At 51.5% G+C, this 12,983-nt stretch overlaps 1 protein-coding gene across 1 annotated transcript in view; it reads left to right on the top strand.

Moving 5' to 3' along the window:
- UBAC2 (UBA domain containing 2) overlaps positions 1-11,742 on the top strand; it is a 171,732-nt gene extending 159,990 nt beyond the window's left edge. Inside the window, exon 9 of the mRNA XM_018056404.1 lies at positions 10,525-11,742. Within this exon, the coding sequence (XP_017911893.1) occupies positions 10,525-10,632 (108 nt within the window). The 3' untranslated portion in view covers positions 10,633-11,742. The remainder of the gene's footprint in view (positions 1-10,524) is intronic.

Here is a 12,983-nt window from a genome sequence, read left to right as displayed (position 1 = left end):
GGAAACAGTGACAGACTTTGTTTTCTTGGGCTCCCAAATCACTGCAGATGGTGATTGTAGCCATGAAATTAAAAGACGCTTACTCCCTGGAAATAAAGTTATGACCAACCTAGACAGCATATTGAAAAGCAGAGACATTACTTTGTCACCAGCGTCCATCTAGTCAAGGCTATGGTTTTTCCAGTAGTCATGTACGGATGTGAGAATTGAACTATAAAGAAAGCTGAGCACCAAAGAACTGATGCTTTTGAACTGTGGTGTTGGAGAAGACTCTTGAGAGTCCCTTGGACTGCAAGGAGATCCAACCAGTCCATCCTAAGGGAGATCAGTCTTGAGTGTTCATTGAACTGATGTTGAAGCTGAAACTCCAATACTTTGGCCACCTGATGCAAAGAACTGACTCATTGGAAAAGACCCTGATGCTGGGAAAGATTGAGGGCAGGAGGAGAAGGGGACGACAGAGGATGAGATGGTTGGATGGCATCACCATGAGTTTGGGTAAACTCCAGAAGTTGGTGATGGACAGGGAGGCCTGGGGTGCTGCAGTTCATGGAGTCGCAAAGAGTTAGACATGACGGAGTGATTAAACTGAACTGAACTGAATTGAACTGAACACTATATAAATATTATTTGTTAGTAACATTAAGATAGTTGGAATTAACAAAACCTTTTTGTGCTTAATTTTTCAATTGGATGTGCTGTATTTTCTTTATTTACAGTGAAGGACAGCATAGCCTGGTGGGCTGCATGCAGTCCATGGGGTCACAAAGAGTTAGACACAGCTTAGCAGCTGAACAATGACAGCAATTTTCTTTATTTAAATATCAGTCATGTGATTTTGATGCATTAAGAAACAGTAATTTTTCTAAACCGAGAAAAAGGGAAATGATTTTTTTTCTGATGTGAACAAAAACCTTAGGAATTTTAGTGAGAGATATTTAAGATAGGAAATATAGTCCATCTGTTGTGAAAACAAAGAATAGTCTAAGAAAGAATGTGCATCCCTCATCAAGTCTAATAATAGTCTGACGTAGGACTGTAGAAATATTTGCCAGTTTTTCTACTTTTGCTGTTAAGTTTCTGGATTTTCAGTTCTTCACAGTCCATTCCTACTATCTTTCAGCCAGCACCTTTGTCAGTTCACCCATTCCAGATGTCACCCCAAACCCTACTATCTTAAAAATAAGTCTGTTCATTATTGCATTTCTCTTGCTTTTAGATTTTTTTTTCTTCTTAACCAAGGATTTTTTATATTACCCCCAAACTCAAAATTAACAAATAATGACATTTTATCATTATTGGTCTCTCTTTTTTTTTTTTAATGAAAAGGGGGAAATACTTCCCAAGTTTGCCTCTCTTGAGCCTTCCCCAAGCTTAGAAAGGGACTCTTAGCTTCATGCTTAATGGGATGCACAGATGAAGTCAGACGGGGCAGTTAGACTCACGGAGTCAGTGCTGGGACTTAACGAAAGTAGGATGAATGTGGCCTTGACAAATACTGACTTCCTCTCCTCCGTCCGTTTATTTCCTCCCTTCTAGTCAGCCAGCAGTTATCAGCTGTCTGCTCTGCCTGCTCTAACGCTGGACTGGGTTCTTGAAATACAGAGATAAGTGAGGCAACGATTCCTGCCCTTGCGTGGTGCAGCCTGGTGCAGGGGCCCTGGCAGAGGGACAGCTCTGGTCAGCTGTATCCAAGTCTCCCGATGCTGCTGAAGGAGTGCCAGTGTGGGGGGGTGGGGTGGGCAGTGCTGTCTGTAAAGAGGCAGCCTGGTGAAAAGCACATCAGATTTGGGGAGCACAGGTGGGTGAAGTTGGAGTGGGACTTGACAGGTGCGGCAGGGGCCCCAGGTAGGGAAGAAACAGGAAGGCATCCCAAGGCCCTCAATGGGGCATGGACCTCTGCTTCTAGGCTGTTCTTCAGTCACTCAGTCGTTTCCAACTCTGCAACCCATGGACTGCAGCACACCAGGCTTTCCCGTCCATCACCAACTCCCAGAGCTTGCTCAAACTCAGGTCCATTGAGTCAGTGATGCCATCCAACTGTCTCATGCTCTGTTGTCCCCTTCTCCTCCTGTCTTCAATCTTGCCCAGCATCAGAGTCTTTTCCAGTGAGTCAGTTCTTCGCAATAGGTGGCCAAAGTATTGGAGCTTCAGTTTCAGCATGAGTCCTTCCAATGAATATTCAGGGTTGATTTTCTCTAGGATTGACTGGTTTGATCTCCTTGCTGTCCATGGGACTCTTCAAGAGTCTTCTCCAGCACCCCAATTTGGAAGCATCAGTTCTTCGGCGCTCAGCCTTCTTTATGATCTAACTCTCACATCCATAGACAACTACTGGAAAAACCATAGCTTTGACTATATGGACTTTAGGCATTAGGAAACCAAGCAGGATTTTAAACAAAGAATCACATTGTTGGGTTTCCTCAGAGGATGGATTAGACGTGGAGGAAGGGGCTTATTATGATCCTAACCACGTATGTAATTTCTTCCATCCCTGCCTGGGGAACATAGTACAGTCCCGGTGCTTATGAGAGTCTTGCCAGATGAGGTACGGTGGCACTTAGCATGTTTATAATATGTGAGACTGGAATGGAGTTGTGTGGATTCCATTCACATCCTCTGAAATACCCATTGGCCCCGGTAGAGAGAGATGGCACACAGACACTCAATCTCAGTGAATAAGGAGCCAAATCTCTTCAGTGTGAGAGGATCTCAATCTCAGGGAGTCTCTTCCCTCATCTCTGGAATCCTTTCCACTGCCTCCAGAAAGCCCACCTAAACTCCACAGAGCTCATTATGAAAACAGTCCCTCACGCAGTGCTCCTGCCCTGAGTGTCTGGACCCGCAGTGAGCTGAGTGTTGATGTAGAGACACCCACGCCATCTGGCTCCCTGGCAGATGGTGAACTGCACGGGGGCTGGCACCTTCTCTTCCGTGTTCTCTCCTGACACGGAGCCTGAGGCCGCAGGTGCCCTGGTGGAGGGGTTTAGAGGCCTGAACATGAAGGTGTGGTTGGAGGGCTTCTCCTTCAAAAGAACACTTGTTTTCACTTAAAAATGTGTTAGAGGGTGGTCCTCCATCAGCCCTTTCCATCTCTGATCTCTAATACTAGTGTTAGAACACACGTTTTGTTAGAGTGAATTATTGGGTAGCAATCAAATAATCAGCCAATTTTGGGGGTCCCTGAGTCTGCTGAATGCTGAAAGATGTAAGCAGAGGAGACCCCTCCTGGCCAGTAGTGAGGGTCTTCTCAGGACCAAACAACAAAGCACGCAGGGAAGTGCAAAGATGAGGGTCCGCTGAGCTGCCTGCATTGGGTAGGCACAGAGGAGAACCAGTCCACTCAGCCAGCTGTGTGACCACAGGGGTTCAGCAGCTCCAAGGAGGAGGAGCGGGGCCCAGCTGACAGGGGGCAAGGGCAGCTCTGACCCACAAGGGTCTGGCCCCGAGCTTGCCTTGACAAGCCCAAGAGGGGGCCACCCTCCCGACAGGGCATGCATGTGGCCTGGGACATGGCCAGCCACCATGGGCAGCCCTGGGGGGAGGGGCTGGGACCACCTATCAGGTGGGCATGACTTTTTGCAAGAGTCAGAATTTGGGAAGTAAGAACCCCCAAAACCATTTGTTTTTGACACCCTTAGCTAAAGGGAAGTTAAAACCACAGTCTTACTCAAAACAAGCAGAAGAGTGTTTCAGGCTGAGAGGAATTGCTCTAGATGTCATTGGAATGAGCACGCTGCTTCAGTCGGGTCAGAGAGTAGTTCAACAGCAAGTAGAATGTTAAGGCAGGTTTTTATGCCTTTCCTTGAGTAAGAATAACCTTGAGGTGGTAGGGGCACTTGTCCCAACCACAGAGGATTTAAAAAAGAAAAAGGGGAAAGGAAAGGAACGCTGGCCCAGGTTTATCCCCTCTCTTTAGGTTTCTTTTCTCGCTTGCTGGGGTCTCTCCTTGGGAAGTGTGTTCCACCGTGTCCTCCTTTACAGCACACACATGGATGCCAGTGACAGGACCCCTCCCATGGGAGCAGCTGCTGGAGTCAACGTCACTGCAGGGGACCGTGCACTCACTTTTCCCTCTGAGCTGCAATTTCAGTGCCCACTTCTGCTCCCCATCGAATTCCTCTGGTCATAATGCTGGGAAGTCACATTTTCAGTCACCAGAAACAGGCCCCGGAGACATTACATTTGAGTCATCTGAGTGTTTTGTGATTAAGTGACAGGGAAAATCGTAGCGTCCTCTCTGGATATTGACCCAGCTCTACCCAGTTTCCAAAAGAAGTTAGAGGCAAGGATCATTCAGGTTTTTAGACTAGAAACTAAGGGGAACTCTACTCTGATGTTTCATGGCGAGAATTTTTAGACGGAAACTTTCCTGTGATCGATGGGCAGGCAGAAGGAAGAAAGGACTCACTGGGCTCTGAAACAGGAAAGGAACGTTGGAGGAGATGCATTTTAGGAAGTTCCTGTCCTGGGTTTTTGGGACCGCCATGGCCCCACCAGCCCCGCACTGACTCACATGCTCTCAACTCGGCTCTCTCCCTGTCCAACTTCACTCGGGCTGACCATCTTAGTTTTGTTAGGCCAATGCTTATTTACAAGATTTAAATGCTAGAGAAGGCAATGACAACCCACTCTAATACTCTTGCCTGGAAAATCCCATGGACAGAGGAGCCTGGTAGGCTACAGTCCATGGGGTCGCGAAGAGTTGGACACGACAGAGCGACTTCACTTTTCACTTTCATGCATTGGAGAAGGAAATGGCAACCCACCCCAGTGTTCTTGCCTGGAGAATCCCAGGGAAGGGGGAGCGTGGTGGGCTGCCGTCTGTGGGGTCGCACAGAGTCGGACACGACTGAAGCGACTTAGCAGCAGCAGCAGCAAACGCTAGAAACAGGTGACACACGTCACTTGCTTCGCTGTTCAGCGTGGCCGTACTTGGCTGTGGCAGGAGGTGTGTGTTGGGGGGGAGTGCTCGGCTGTGGACCTGGGGTGGAATCTCAGAATGTGAGCCTCTCTGTGGATGGCAGTGACTCAGGGTTCAGGGGGTGGCCCTTCTGCTCCGGGACCTCCCTCCAGCCACGCCAAGCTTGCCGTGGCACCTCTGAAAATGAGCCTGCCTTTGATCTCGCGAAAGACACACCAGTTCTTTGACCAACAAAGGATATAAAACTAGCGAAGTGGAAGCAGTTCAAGTGAGTGCCGAAAACAAAACCCAAGGGCAGTTCTGTCACCTCAGAGGCCCCGAGAGAGGGATCACACCTGGCCTGGTGGCTTCTCAGTAGCACAGGATGATCACAGGAGGAGACGCTCCTGAGCGCCTGCCAGCTGCCGGCCACTGTCCCAGGCCTTTTGCACCCGTCTCTCTTACCCCAAAGTGGCAAGGAGCTGGGAGCCTGGTGCCCTAGTTCCTGGCCTGGGGTCACACGGTGACTCCGTGGAGCCCCTCTGACACCCAGCGGGGTCCTCGCCTCCCAAACCCCGGGGCTGTGGAGCCTCTCTCACAGCTGCTGGCTCCCCTGTGGTTTTACTTTGAGGAATCATGAGCCTCTAGAGAGTCCTGCCCGACTCTCTAGAGAGTCTCGCTCACCCAACCACAGGCCTGTGTGGCCTCGGCCATCTCTCGCCACTGCTGAGCACGGGAGTCCCTGCGTCACAGGCTAAGTCGGCCTTCACACCCGGACGGTTGCGAAACGCTCGAGGTCTGTGCAAGTCAGGCGCCGGTTAACAAGCAGAACCGTGATGATGGTTCTCAGCGTCCACCCCAGGGCTGCGCCATCTGCTGAGACCTGGGCCCCTGAGGATGGGCAGCAGCAGGAGGCACTGACTGTGTGGCCATGGGTGCCCCAGCCGGCACTGTCCGCTGTGGGGTTATGGGGACCCCGTGGGAACCCTTCAGTGTCCTCCTTCTGGTCCTCTGATTATTTTCCTCATACCCACCCCGAGCTTGCCGTTTCATTTTTCTGTAGGTGTTTGTAGTTTGGGAAACTAAAGGAGACCCACAAGTGCCCTTTCCTCATGTTGTTCAGTTTTTAAATACTGCTAACCTGATTTCTACTTTCTGAGCTTTCTCCTCTGGTCAGAGTACCAGGTCATTCAGCAGTGCAAATTCTCTAATCACACTCGTCTCCTCACCCCCCAAGAAATCCAGAAGACCCCAGAGCCAGCTTTAGGCAAGGGGCTGTGATGGCCAGCCAGCCGTGGCCTGCACAGAGCCGTGGAGACCTGCGAAAAACCCAGCTTGGCTGTCAAAACCGGTGACAGCACATGTGGTCGACGGTGTCTGGGAGAGAACGACCTCGGAGGCAGCCTGGCATGCACAGAATAGGTCTCTCCTCACCAGGACTTCGCCACCTTGGACACAGCCCGGCCCACCCCAGACCCTAGCCGCTTTCCCTCTGGCCCCAGTGCCGCGCGTGCTCTGCTCTGTGTAGGGGGCGGCCTGTGCTCAGCATCTCCTCGATTCCAAACCAGATTCAGAGTCGCTGGACAGGAACCTCCAGCAGATGGAAGCTGTAGTCAGTGCCTCTGCCCAGTGCCAGTGCCAGACGAGGCTCTTGCGTCACCAGCTCCAGGTTATGAATCGTGATTTGCCGAACAGATGAATTTGTTCCTGTCGCTGGGTGTGAAGAAGCAGCCAGGCCTTAAGTCCTAGAGGTGACAGCGTGACACGCGTTTGTTCCCCGTCATTGAAAACGGCCAAATCGTCGGCCCCGTGGTGTGTGTCCATGGGTAAGGGACACGGCAGAGAGGGTGCTGCCCACCTCCTCACTGGGCCATGTTCACTCCACTAAAGATCGTGGTCCTTAACCGGAAGTCACGGGAATAAGCATTGTGAAAGGTTATGTCGATCCAGGAGTGGAAATAGCCCGGTAGGGCTACCTGCACCAGTGAGATGGCTGTGCCCTGTTGACCACACGTCCAGCACACTTCCTGTGGCCTTTCTCACCTAGTGACATTAAGTGTGAAAGGCCCCCCAAGGAAAAGGGAAAAGTGTGGATCCTGAGAACGGACATGTCACGTCTGGCAGGAGCCTGAGACAGATAATGGAGCAGACACTCGTGGAGGAAAAGGGCCTTGTGGTCTGAAGGCCCCACACCACTCTCCTGTTGACACAGGATGCCGCCAAGACACGTGCGCCTCTCATCCCCTCGAGAGGGATGTTGATGACATCGCAACGGATAATAACACTGAGTCTGAAACTGGTGAAAATGCAAAAAGATTGTTGACTAAGCCACTAGGTAGAAAGGGGTGGGCTCTGGTGAGTTCTGGGCTCACCTCTGATCTTGTTTGCTTGGCGTTTACCTTGAGTGACTTGTTCATTTGCTAATCAGATGGGGATGATATCCGTTTGAGGGAGCTGACTAATACTGTCGAGGACAGAATTTAAGCCAAGGGCAGTTTTGGTTACTAGACAGTCATCAGAAGTTTGGCAGCACCCAGTCCTAAACCTGGAGAGCGGATTAAACTCACCCAGAGCCCAGAGGCCTAGCTTGAGCACATTTCGCTCAGTTTATCGCGGGCCCAGCATCACTCACCGCCCCAGAATGCTGTCATTAACACACGCAGGGCATGTGTGCATGTACACACACGTGCACGCCCACTGTGCCAAGGCTGGGAATCACAGGAAGGCGCACTCTGCCCTGGGCACACCATGCCAGCAGCAGCATATCCTGCAGCAGTAGAAACGGGCAAGCGCTGGGGGCAGGGGCAGGCCGGGCAGTGCTGGGCCCTGAGACGCAGTAGAAACGGGCGAGCGCTGGGGGCAGGGGCAGGCCGGACAGTGCTGGGCCCCGAGACGCAGTAGAAACAGGCAGGCGCTGGGAGCAGGGGCAGGCCGGACAGTGCTGGGCCCTGAGACGCAGTAGAAACAGGCAGGCGCTGGGAGCAGGGGCAGGCCAGACAGTGCTGGGCCCTGAGACGCAGTAGAAATGGGCAAGCGCTGGGGGCAGGGGCAAGCCGGACAGTGCTGGGCCCTGAGATGCGGGCATGGGCAAAGGCCGCCGGGCCCTGACCATGATAAGGAGGAGCCAGTCGCAAGGAGCACAGGACAGAGGTTGGCAGGACCATGAGGCGCCCACTCTGGGTTTGTCCTCGGCTGAGGGACTCGGGAAAGGCCATGGGGCCCTGAGGCCACTGGGACAAAGGTGAGTTAACCAGGTGGGAGACATGGAGCCACACGGCCAGGAGAGACCAGGAGTGAGAGAGGAGGACACTGGAGGCCGCAGAGAAGGAAATGGGGCATTTCCTGTGGCTTCAAAAGCAGATCAAGGCCTTGGAAGCCCCATGGGTGACAAGTAGTGAGACGCAGATCGGCCCCTTTGAGGAGTAGCCTTCTGTCCCAGCCAGCAAGTGGCGGAGTGTTCCTGAAACTCCAGAAACGGCTGTTCCTGCCCGAGGGGAAATGGAAGCAGAGCCCCTGCCTCTGCCCACACCAGCCATCAGTGCCTCAGCCCAAAGGTTGAACTGGAAATGGGCCACTGGGCTCCTCCCCAAGGTCGACCCTTCGGGGGCATGTGTGGAGGGTGGGGAACCAGAATGAGGTTCCTCGGAGGGAAGCCCTTCACCATGCGCTTCTTTTTTAATCTTGGTCTTAACCCACTGATGAGGGGTCCCAGCCTCAGTTTGAAAAACACTGGCCAGAGCCCCAGCTTCTGAAAAGTGGGCCTTGTTTCCTCCCAGCTGGGTTAACCTCTTCCCAAGCCTCTTGATGAGGGTGAAAGAGGAAAGTGAGAAAGCTGGCTTAAAACAGCATTCGAAAACATGGTAGCCAGCCCCATCACTTCATGGCAAATAGAAGGGGGAAAAGTGGAAGCAGTGACAGTTTCTTTTCTTGGGTCCAAAATCACTGTTGACATGACTGCAGCCATGAGAGATGCTTGCTCCTTGGAAGGAAAGCTATGATAAACCTAGACAGTGTATTAAAAAGCAGAGACATCACTTTGCTGACAAAGGTCCACCTAGTCAAAACTATGGTTTTTCCAGTAGTCATGTTCGGATGTGAGAGTTGGGCCATAAAGAAGGCAGAGCGTTGAAGAATTGATGCTTTTGAATTATGGTGCTGGAGAAGGCTTTTGAGAGTCCCTTGGACAGCAAGGAGATCCAACCAGACAATCTTAAAGGAAGTCAACCCTGAATATTCATTGGAAGGATTGATGCTGAAGCTCCAATACTTTGGCCACCTGATGTGAAGAGCTGACTTCATTGGAAAAGACCCTAATGCCGGGAAAAATTGAAGGCTAAAGAAGGGGGTGGCAGAGGATGAGATGGTTGGAGGCATCACTGACTCGATGGACATGAGTTTGAGCAAACTCTAGTAGGAGAGAGTGGAGGACAGAGGAACCCGATGTGCCACATGCAGCCCCTGGGGTCACAACTTAGTGACTGAACAGCAACAAAAGCTTCCTTTAGGGCCCAGGGAGCTGGGATCTGAATGGTTCTGGCCCACTCGGCTGCGCCCCGCCCTCCCCACTCGCCCCGCCCTCCCTACTTGCCCCGCCCACACCTTCCTCCGCAGGGGAAGGAGGGGCAGCAGGGCTCTGACCCCTGTGTGCCCCCCGGGCATCACGTTCTGTGGAAAAGGAGGTTAGAAGTGGTGACTAAGTCCCCAGGCCCTCGTCAAGTTACACCTTGTTGAAAATCTCAACATTTGGAAGAGTATCACTTTTCAATATATGTTATTGCAAATGTAGTTTATTTCCAAGTAAGTTAAAGAAAAGACCCCTGCGGCTAGTCCAGGGTCCTAAATGTTTCTGTAATACATTTTCAAGTGGGAAAACAGGTCACAAGGAATAAACCAATAACCCTGCCGTTTCAGCCTTGGAGACCGCCTGTATGTAAAAGCACAGGAAGCCTCTGCATTCACAGCTTCAGGATTTCCACCGTGGCTCTAGCTGCCTCCCCCGCGAGGTTGTGCCTGGACTTCGTCCCTTCTGCCGGTGGGGACTCCGGGGGCGCCGCACCTGCTGGGAGAGGCTGTGGGGTGGGCACCCCAAGGCCGTGCTCTGCCTGAGCCACGCCGGGAGCTCCAAGGCGTGTGTACCGTCAGAGTCCACCAGCATCAGGAATAAATCCCCAGTTAAGCAGCTGTTCACCTGCCCGGGGAAGTGCGGCTGGGGTGTTATTCTTCAGGAATCCGATTTGACCCTGAAGGCCTGTGCGCGGGGCTGCTGGTACGACCTGCCCCCTCCACCCGCACCCCAGGCCCGGGGCCCACAGCGCAGCCATTCTCTGCTCGTCCTGGCAGGTCACTGACCCTCAGGAGCCCCCTTTCTTGTTCTGAAAGTGAGGATTCAGTGAGAAAATGCACGTCTGGGGACCGCATATAGTGAGCACCTGAAAACGGGTCCGTTGTCGTTTCATAAACATCAGCTTTCACACTAAATGAAAGGGTGGTTTATTTTCTCTTTAACCTGAAAAGCTCACGAGGAGCATTAAAAGTCGCTCGAGGAACATCATGGGGCTGGGGGATCGGTGGCAGTGCGGTCAGCCTCCTCATCAGGCTTCCGGTTTTGTTTCTGTTTTCAGGTTGCCCGGCTCATGGAGATGGGGTTTTCCAGGGGCGACGCATTGGAAGCCCTGAGAGCTTCCAATAACGACCTTAACGTGGCCACCCACTTCCTGCTGCAACACTGAGGGTCCCGGCCGACGACACAGGGACTGGCAGGCTGCTGGCCTCGGCAGGCGCAGCCCAAGATGGCACGCTGGCTGGCACCAAGTCCCCCGCTGTCCTCCTGGGCACAGGGGGTCCCTGCCGCTCCCTCCCTTAATTCCAAGATCAGTTACCATTAAGTATCCAAAGTAAGTTTGCCATTAAAATAGCATGCCTTTTCTATCTTTATTTTTTTATGGAGTATTTCCCTTGCTCTGGAGAATCATCACTTATTCCTGATGTGTTTAAAATGCACTCAAATTGCAGATTTCAGGAAGCAGGGGAATAGCGCTACAGATGGGAAATTACAGCTGCTGTAATATTCTTTCTACTGTAACGTATCTTTCTACATTATATCAGATCATTTGTGCCAGAAAGGGGGCTGTTATTCAGACAGCACCTGTCAAGATTTTATTTATGGACGTTTTTTCATTGCTTCCCCCACCCCCACCCCGCCGCCCCCCCAGTCAAATTTGCTTTCAAACTCCAGTGCTGTTCAGGGTCTTCATTCCCCCAGAGCCAGCAGTTCATAGCTGCAGAGCTGGCCAGGCCCGCCGACGAGGGAGGGAGAGGAAACTTAAACCCACCTCCACCCGTTCTACCCACCTCCAGTCCAGGGGATTTGTCCCAGCTACTCCCCACTTCCATTAAAAAAAAAAAAAAAGAATTATCAGATACCAGCTTGCAGTTCTGGAAGACTCCATGAAACTTCACTGGGGTGAATTTTGCTTAGAATATCCCCAGTTAGCCACTTGGGCTGGGAGTAAAAATGGGACAAAGAGAAAACAAGAAGAAGAGAGGGCTTCCTCGAGGAGTACAGGCCGCCCTAGCTGCAGGGCCAACCCTTCTAGAAGCAGATTCCCACTGGCCCAGGGGTGACCCGATGTCAGCGTGGGGCAGAGTAGACTGACCCCACCACGGGTAGGAGGGGGAGGCCGGAACAGACGAGCCTGGAAAGACCTAAAGCAGGTGACTGTTAAGATTTAAAGAAACTTGCAACTATTGTGTTCTGCAAAGCCAGCAGAAGTGTTTCAAACTGATGCAAATTTAGACATGCGTGGTACTTAACAATAAAGTTTTTAATGTGTTTTGCTTTTTGGTGTTTTGTTTTGTTTTTTAAGAGTTAACCTAAATAAAACTTTGTTCTAGGCTGTGCTATTCTTTACCAGCAAAAAAAAAAAAAATTTTTTTTTAACCAGACTGCTCATCTTTCTGGAGAAAATTGGGGTCCTTTATTTGAAGTGAGAGGAGCTCTTTGGTGCCTGTAAATTAGGACTGGCCCCTGTGAGACCCCATCCTGAGGCTTGCCAGGGCCATCAGGCTGCTCAGAATGCGGGCTGAGATGACTCGGAGCCTAACTTGTCCCAAGGAGAGGCCACAACTCGATCTGAGTGTCCACGTCTCAGATTGTAGGGACAGTCAAAAGTGCAGGGATGTCCTCGACCACAGTCACTGACAGAGCTCGACCAGAGGGCCTGAGAGGGCGGATTCGTGTGTCACCTCCACGGCAAATCTAAACCCCCAACTCTGGGCTTCCAGTGCAAACAGGTCACAGGAAAGGAGCAATCGTGTCCAAAAACACACCGTCTCCTGAGTTTCTCCTCCCTTCCAGGCAGTGCCTAGTGAAGTAAAACCAAACCAGAGGCAAAATTCTCATCAAGACTTTCCACCACCTCTCTCCCAGAGGATGGGGAGCTGAGAGCCCACTGTCGGGATCCAGGGTGAGGCCTGAATTTTAAAAAGGGTTCTCCACCCCCAAGCTCTTGTTTGCTTTCTTGTCAGGATTCCTTTCTAATGAGAGAAGGAATGAGAGAGCCTTGGGCAGCTGAAAGGAGCCCCAGCCACCCTCTGCTTCAGTCCTTCACCAGAAACAAGTCCAGGAGGGTGGCGTGACCGTTCAGGTTTGTCCTGGCTGTTGCAGGGAGAAGTCGATTCTGACTCCATGTTGTAGCTGTTTCTTCAACTTCCTTTCCATTGCTTTTTGTTACTATAATCCAATATATAATGGCCTGCCTCAGAGAATCCTGCCCCTCTGCCTGACTGTTAAAGTGCCTTTATTCAGGACCCTGTCTACCTGGGAGGAAGGAAGAAATTAATACATGCCCCTGCCTGAGGCTTACCATTCTAGGAGATATCTTGGAGATTAAATGGCCTTTTTATTTTGTTTCCTCACCTCCCTTCCCTTCCCCCTGCCACCCGGATCTCTGATTCATAAAAGAACCTGGCATCCAGACCCCGACAGGATGGTTATCTTGATACATGAGTCTGTCATCTTCTCCGTCAGCAGGCTCGCTGAATAAAGCCTTATTCCTTGCCTCAGCACTTTGTCTCTGGG

Source organism: Capra hircus, chromosome 12, assembly GCF_001704415.2.
Source record: "Capra hircus breed San Clemente chromosome 12, ASM170441v1, whole genome shotgun sequence".
In the NCBI taxonomy this organism is placed as follows: domain Eukaryota; kingdom Metazoa; phylum Chordata; class Mammalia; order Artiodactyla; family Bovidae; genus Capra; species Capra hircus.
The sequence above is the reverse complement of the archived record's forward strand: the minus strand, read 5'-3'. Positions and strand labels throughout refer to the sequence as shown.